This window comes from Lactuca saligna, chromosome 4 (assembly GCF_052625555.1).
Source record: "Lactuca saligna cultivar CGN05327 chromosome 4, ASM5262555v1, whole genome shotgun sequence".
NCBI classification, from domain to species: Eukaryota; Viridiplantae; Streptophyta; class Magnoliopsida; order Asterales; family Asteraceae; genus Lactuca; species Lactuca saligna.
The window spans coordinates 278,026,385-278,034,817 of record NC_136420.1 but is presented as its reverse complement, the minus strand read 5'-3'; the positions used below and the strand labels follow the sequence as shown (position 1 = coordinate 278,034,817).

The window sequence follows — 8,433 nt, the reverse complement described above, 5'->3', positions numbered from 1 at the left end:
GCAAAATATAGCAATGTACTTTTCCTTTTCATCGCTTTAACTTTTACCATAACATAAATAATATTCAATAACTTACTTAAATTTAAGAAAAATTCCCATCTGCTTACATGGCAAATGACATGGAAACAACTATGCCATGTCATCATTTTCAGGTTAAAAGATGTTACAATCAGTTGAAAAAAAAATGTACATACATCGCTATATATATATATATATATATATATATATATATATAAGGATAAAGTAGGTTGCTATTTCTCCAACAAAAATACCTTTTCAATGCAAAAGAAGCTATAACAAGTTACAAGCCTACAGGAAATAACTAAACCAGACTCCATATTCTTCTATCATGTCATGTCATGTATATTTACTAATAGAAACCTTATTTTCAACCTTACAATCAATCCCTAAGACAAGTGACACTTGTAAAAGCCTTAATTCAGACATTCATTTCTCAAAGTATGAAATAACATAGTCATATTCAACTTATTTTCTTGAAATAACACCCAAAAATGATCAAATCCTAATCCTTATAAAAAGTTGTTACAAGTCCTTCAACATACCAGAAACCTTTAGAACATTAAGTGAAAGATACTGTTTGAACTTTGAACACTTGTTATAAAACATACAATCCATAAAGAGTATTATTTCCAGATTTCACAATATCCACAAGTCTCATCTACAGGGCTTAGATTCTATTTTACTTCAAATCTTTACCTTTCTCACTTAATATCTGATCCCAGATTTATACCTAACATCTTACTTAGAAGACTAAAATCCTTCATCATATCTTAAAGATTAACCTCCCAATATATATGTGTCTAAGAAAGCCATGGAAGACAACAAACAACTTGAGAAGGAAAGGAAAGAAAAAAAAGATTTTAAAGGGCTTTCCTTCAGAGAGAGAGAGAGAGAAGAACATGCCAGCACAGCAATTCAAATCTTGTACACCTGGACACATTTTGTTGAAAGATAAAAAAGAATCAGAATTATACAAAGAAATTAAATTTGGAAAATTAAAGAATAAAGACAGGTTTAGAATTTTTTATTTTTTTTTATTTTACCAATAGTTAAATAGTTTAATAATAATATCGCCCTCCATAAGGTTGATTGCCACCATAAGGCCGCTGATCACCACCACCATAGTAAGATGAATATGGACCCTCATACTGCAATAAATAAGATTATCAAAAACTTTAAAATTTTTTTAAGAAAATTGATTATATTGGATTTCTTAATGTACTTTGAAAAGAAAAATAGGTAGAGTTTTCAAGGTGTAATGTTTTAATAAGAAAAAAAAAATAGAATTTGTTTATAATAGCATTCTCTTTAATTAACTTTGGATTATTTACAGCATTGTACTTTGAAAAATCTCTTAAATTATATTATACAAAGCAATTTTCATTGCTATAATTAAAGAGATTTTTCAAAGTACAATGCCTTGATAAGAAAAGAAAAAAATAATAATAACTTGAAAGTGCAATTCAAGTTTAAATGAAAAATATTACTCACATCATAATTATTATTATCATAGTAGTCTCGTGAATGCATGCCACTACCACCTCCTACAATAACAGAAGGATAATAATTAAAAAATTAGGCTTCACATAAACATTTAATTATTGATTTTCTTTTTCTTTTTTTAAAGAAAAAAAGAAAACCTCTTAAATGAGATGCAGGAGCTGAATTTGGAGGCTCAGGGTAATCCAAACGAGGCCGAACTCTACTATGCTCCATATACACAGGATCCTGCTCCTAAAAACCAACAAAAAGTTTAACTGAAATACTTTTTATCCAATTATAGCATTGTACTTTCAATTTTTTTTCTTATTAAAACATTATACTTCAAAAAATTACCCAAAATTTTTAATTACAATGTTGTAATAGAAATAAAAAATTGCAGTAGGATGCTATAATAAGCAAATCAAGAGAAGTATGTTGCTGTTTCTTGAATTTAACTTTAAAAAAAAAAAAAAGGAGTGAACATAACATACTGCATAATAAGGACGTTTTAGACCACGTGAGGAATCTCCATATATGTAGGGGTCTTCATAAGGTCTGTAGAATTGTTCTTCAGGCATAAATGGTGGCCCTCTCATAGGCATAGGATGATGATGATGATTATGATGATTATGATTATGATGATGATGATCATCATCATATCTAGGTGGGAATGGCATAGGGCCTTGAGATTGCTGATGTGGACCCCGGAAATTATTCCACCTCCCTCCTGCAGAATATCAATTGGTAGCTAGCTATGTGTTATGATGGGAATGGAATTGTTCATTCCTTCTTGGGAATGGAAAGAGAAAGACAAGCCTGTTTTATTTTATATGATGGAATGGAATGGAATGGAATGGAATGGAATGAACTAATTATTCTTCATGGATATGGATGTCATTCTTTATAATGAATCATGGAATAAAAGAAAAGTAACACAAAAACCAATGATAAATATTCAAAAAGATTACTCAATAACCTTGTCTAAAATCATGTCTCCCTCTGAAAGAAGGATGAGCGCCAGCTGGCGGGTAATCCTCTGTATAACCCATTCTACTGGTTTGACCATGTTGACCATGTTGATAGAGACCTCTGCCACCTCGTGGAAATTCCATATTGTTGTTAGGATATGGACCTCTTCCAAAACCCCTACCTGAAAAAACATTATATATAATTAAGATTTCAACACTATATTATAAGATCAAATTGTAACAAATAAAGTTTCACTTTTCTTTACTTCACACAAAATAGAAAAATACTTACATTTCCTTGCTAATAATAGCAATATGTAACAAATAAAGTTGAGATATTGGTATTATAAGTAAGGAAATGTAAGTGTATGCTGTTAGTATGAGTGAAAAAAATAAAGTGCATTGGTATTCTATTTATTTTTTCTTGCATATATTTTTTATATTAAAGTGTGTTTTATTTTATAATTTATATACCAGCTCTTTGAAAGGAAGCACCATTTCCATGACCATATCGAAAGCCTCCAGCTATTCCACTTTTCACAGCTTGAGTTTTAGGTGAAGGATTTGAAAGCCTTGCTTTCACTTTAATCTAGAAACATGTATAATTTGTTATACAATTGAAGCAATTAAAAAACAATAAATAGGGTAGATTACAGATTTTAGAAAAAAAAAAAAAAAAAAAAAAGCATTGTATTTTGGGCAATTTTGTGGTTTAACCACTTATACTTTTTTTTTTTTTTTCCAACAAAACTATAAAAGTTTCAGATGTTTTTCGAATTTAACCATTTTGGCTTGATATGATATATCAGGTCAAAGTGGTTAATTTTGAGTGTTTCATGTAAAGCCTGATATAACAAATTTACATGTGAAATGTGAAGGTGAAAACGGTAAATTTGGAAAAATGTCTGAAACTTTAATGGTTTTTATTAAAAAAAATAAACTATTAGTGGCTAAACAATGAAACTGCACAAAATATAATGGCTTTTTAAGGGTTAAGAAACTGTGTTTTTGCTTTAAAAAAATTACCATAAATGTGGGTAACGAATTATTTGGTTTTTTTTTCTTTACAAAATAACATTAAAATAATGATATTTTGTGAACACAAAGTTCCAGTTGCTTATCAGATACTACTTTTGCAAAACAATTGTGTTTTGTAAAGATTAAAAAAAAAGTTTGTTACCCATTTATGAGTTATGACATTAACCCTTTTTGTAATTTTCCCAGATAAATTTTCAAAACAATCTAGAATCAAAATTTTTAAAAGGGTTAATCTCAAAAAAGACCTTATATTTTGTGTTTTTTTTTTCCGAATCAAACCTCAAATTTATCTTTTGCCTGAAAAAGACCTTGTACTTTTTCATTTTTTCCGAAAAAACCCTCATCCTTCTAGATGCTTCCAAATAAACCCTGAACTTTTTAGTTTTTCTCCAAAACCCCTCACATCTTACAATTTTTTTCGGAACAAAAAATGACTAAAAGACCCAGATCAGAAAAAATGAAAAAATACATCTTCTCAAGCAAAAAATAAACTTGAGGTTTAACCTGTAAAAAAACACAAAACATAGGTCTTTTTTGAGATTAAACCTCTTTAAAACATGCAACAAAAAAAAAAAAAAAAAAAAAAAAAAAGAAGTAGAAATGAATCAATTATGATAAAAAAAAAAAGATTGTGACCTTACTTTCTCATGACCCAATTCTCTTTTATTCAACCCATCAATACAAGCAATAGCAGCATCATGAGTAGTAAAATCAACAAATCCAAAATCTTTCCTTTTAGCAGATGACATATTTCTTGCAAGCATAATCCGATCAATAACACCATAACTTTTTAAATATTCTCTAACAATGTCATCATCCCAATGAGGTGGCAATCCATCAATAAACACAGATTTAATCTCTTTTAAAACCTCAGGATTAGGTTCATGCAAGGGTTCAGCAAAAGCTACTTTTACAGTTTTATCAGGGTGACCAAATATAGCATCAGGTTTTTGAAGCCTTTTGAATGCCAGCATGGCATCAGGGTGTCCTGAGAATTCAAGAAATGCAAACCCACGACTTAATCCTTTGTGTTGAGGATCAGAAACAAGTGTGATCTTTTCTACACCTTCTACACCATAATCTTTGAGTTTTTGTCTTATCTGTTTTGCAATATATCAATGTTGTTAGAAAGTTATCTACTTAAGTTAGAACACTACAACAACTACTGCTTTGAAAATTCAGCTCACAAAGAAGAATAAAGATTGGTTTGTGAGTTATGACTATAGAAAAAGAAAAAGAACAAAAAAAAAGCAGATATAAGCAATAAAGGTAAGGGTAAAGTAGGGAAATGGTAAAAGGTAGATATTGTATGGATACACATATAGTAAAATAGTAAAAAAGCAGATACTAGCAATAAAGTAGTAATGTGCGACTAAAGAAAAAAAAAAAAAAAAAAAGCAGATAAAAGCAATTAAGGTAAGGGTAAAGTAGGGAAAGGTTAAAAGGTAGATATTGTGTAAAGTAAGAAAAGGTTAAAAGGTAGATATTGTATGGATACACAAATAGTAAAAAAGCAGATACTAGCAATAAAGTAGTGATGTGTGACTAAAGAAAAAAAAAACAGATACAAGCAATAAAGTTGAAGGTAAAGTGGAGCATATACACACATATTGAAAGAAAAAGGGTCAAAATGAAATGAGAGATGTTTGTCTTACAGCTTCTTTTGTCCATGTATTGCAGATATTGCCCAAGAACAAAGTATCATTGTCCTCACTAGGTGCAGTTCCACATCGTTTTCCATGTATCTAAATAAATAATAATCAAGTTTTATTAGCATTTTATACTACAAACAAAAATGTAGTAGTATATTATAAGAGAAGCATAAAGCCATAAACATACAACAGGGTTTTTCATTTCGGCTAAAGCACGTGCTACATGCTCCTTATTAGCAAATCTCACAAATGCATATCCTTTGTTTTTATTGGTTGGAAGTTCTTTATGCATTCGGATATCAACAACCTCACCAACATACTGAAAAGCTTTCTTTACTTCTTCTTCTGTGGCATCTCTATCCAATCCACCAACAAATATCTCAAATTCTTTCCTTCTTTTTCTCTCCTCTACAGCTATTTTACATTCTGCTTGTTCCTCTTCTAACCTTGTTTCACTTTGCTCTTGTTGTTGTTGTTGTTGTACACCCTTGTCATCTTCTTCATGAATGTCAGTGTCATTGTCCTTTTCTTCATCAGTTAAGCATACACGTTCTTGTGGATCTTCTTCTCCTTTTACTTCCTTATTCGGATCTTTCTCCATTTCAACTTCATCATCATTACATTCCATTGGTTCCTCTTCAATCTCAACTTTTTTCTCTTTTTCATGAATATCATTGTCTTTGTGCTTTTCTTCATCACTTATGCATACATGCTCTTGTGGACATTCTTCTTTTTTTACTTCCTCATTTGTATCTTTCTTCATGTCAACTTCATCATCATAACATTCCATTGGTTCCTCTTCAATCTCAACTTTTTTCTCTTTTTCACGACTATCGTTGTCTTTGTGCTTTTCTTCATCACTTAAGTATACATGCTCTTGTGGACATTCTTCTCTTTTTACTTCCTCATTCATATCTTTCTCCATTTCAACTTCATCATCATAACACTCCATTGGCTCCTCTTCAATCTCACCTTTTTTCTCTTTTTCATTAACATCATTGTCAATGTCATTGTGTTTGTTCTTTTCTTCATTACTTGAGCATACATGCTCTTGTGGGGCTTCTTCTCCCTTTACTTCTTCATTTATATCTTTCTCCATTTCAACTTCATCATCATTACATTCCATTGGCTCCTCTTCAATCTCAACTTTTTGCTCTTTTTCCATGATGATTTCTTGATTCTTAATGAGTTGTTCAACTTCAGGGTCCTCCTCAGGTTCTTCTTCAGGCTCCTCTTCAATCTCAACTTTTTTCTCATTTTCCATGATAATTTCTTGATTCTTAACGAGTTGCTCAACTTCAGGTTCCTCTTCAGGTTCTTCTTCAGGTTCCTCTTCAATCTCAACTTTTTTTTCATTTTCCATGATGATTTCTTGATTCTTAATCGGTTGCTCAACTTCAGGTTCCTCTTCAGGTTCTTCTTCGGGTTCCTCTTCAATCTCAACTTTTTCCTCATTTTCCATGATGAATTCTTGATTCTTAATGAGTTGCTCAACTTCAGGTTCCTCTTCAGGTTCTTCTTCAGGTTCCTCTTCAGGTTCTTCTTCAGGCTCCTCTTCAATCTCAACTCTTTTCTCATTTTCCATGATGATTTCTTGATTCTTAATGAGTTGCTCAACTTCAGGTTCCTCTTCGGGTTCTTCCTCAGGTTCCTCTTCTTCCTCTATTCGAGCTTCTACAAAGGGTTGATGGATCTTTAAGGATTTATCATCAATGGTTTCTTTATTTTCCTTCTCTTTTGTTTCCATGTCTTCTTTCATATCCACTTCTGGTTCTTGATGATCAATGGCTTTTGCAACATCTCTTAAATCAGAGGTTTCAACAGAGGGCTTAACATCAGTCCCCTCTTCAACATCCTTCATAGTATCTTCATCATCTTTTAATGGCATACAAACATCATGTTCTTCCTCTTTGATAGAGTTTTTAGCATCACTTGGGCTAGATTCTTGCTGCTTTGCATGTTCCATATCCTTCACCTCCTCGAAACTATCTTTTTCTGTGAGTAATTCATCATCGTTTTCATCTGCAACTAAATCAGGCTGTGCCTTAGCATCAGCCAATTTAGGTTTTTTCTTGATAACAGTCTTTTTAACCACTTTCTTAACAGTCCTCTTACTTCCAGACCTTGTTCCCGGAGTTGCCTTGACTGTGTCAGCCTGTGGTTTTATTGCACTAACTGCATGCATAACATCACAAAAACTTAGAACTTACATCGATGCAGGGTAGTGAATGTACTGCATGGTATTCAACATAACGATTACCATGATAATGATCATGATACCTTCATGTTATTTAGAAAATTGAATATGCAAAAACGGAATACTATGGAGAAAACAAAAGTAACTACTTCTTTTTTGGACTTGATCATTCATTCGAACTATGAACATAAAGAAAACAAAAGGCGAAGGTATACATGAATCAAGTTTCAGGTTTGACTATGTACCTGGTGTTTCTGGAGTTGTTGGCGTGGTATCGTTGGTCGCCATGGTCTTCCCTCTAGGGAGGGAAGCACGCTTAGGAGTAACCGTGGGTTCAGATGTTGATTGCCGGGAAGCATTGGGTGGTGGCGTGGCAGGGGTTTTAGTTGCCGATTTTCTAGCCGGCGGGGTTCTTTTTGCCGCAGGGGGCGATTTGGGATTGTCTGCTTTTCGAGTTCTCATGATGAAATCAAATGTTGATTGGATTATGCAGCAAAAAATTGAGATGGAATTAGTATGATGATGGCTTTAAATTGGGAAAATATAGAATCAAACCCTAGATTTTGCGAAACGAAGGAGTGGGAACGGTGTTTCTGGACTCCGGTTGAAGGCGATGAGGACATGAAGTTCCGTGTGATGTTCGGATGCTTTCGGGTTTTGTCTTAGGGTCCGATCTAGTTGAACCATATTTTCATTCTCTCATACACGTTGACTTAACTTAATTGTTCTTCGATCAACTTTAACCATAACAATAAAAAACAACAATATACAAATAAATTACTGATATATAATATATTGTAGATTTATTACATAGAACAAAAGTAACATCCCCTAATATAATTAATAAAACTTTTTCACCAGGTGCAGTCAAATAACCAATCTAAAGGGTCAAGAAACCCAATACAATGATACTCTCCATGTCCCTTTTTCAAGAGGAATGCACAATATTATTGCATAATACTTAAATTAAATTTCAATATACTTCGTGAATAGAAAGTGTAACTATGTTCAAATTTCAAACAATTAGGTAACTAAATCTCAATAAAAAAAAACCTTTTATGTAACGTATACATAG

At 32.1% G+C, this 8,433-nt stretch overlaps 1 protein-coding gene across 1 annotated transcript; it reads right to left on the bottom strand.

The window, feature by feature from the left end:
• Window positions 1-560: 560 nt before the first annotated feature.
• On the bottom strand, window positions 561-8,031 carry LOC145043652 (uncharacterized). Its single transcript, XM_078992366.1, has 11 exons — window positions 7,604-8,031; window positions 5,349-7,336; window positions 5,165-5,254; window positions 4,151-4,609; window positions 2,946-3,060; window positions 2,480-2,653; window positions 1,995-2,230; window positions 1,662-1,755; window positions 1,513-1,565; window positions 1,065-1,169; window positions 561-951 (listed from the first exon to the last, which is right to left on the bottom strand). Exons 1-10 carry the CDS (start codon window positions 7,818-7,820, stop codon window positions 1,080-1,082), a joined length of 3,516 nt encoding a protein of 1,171 aa, XP_078848492.1. The 5' UTR covers window positions 7,821-8,031; the 3' UTR covers window positions 561-951; window positions 1,065-1,079.
• Window positions 8,032-8,433: the final 402 nt, after the last annotated feature.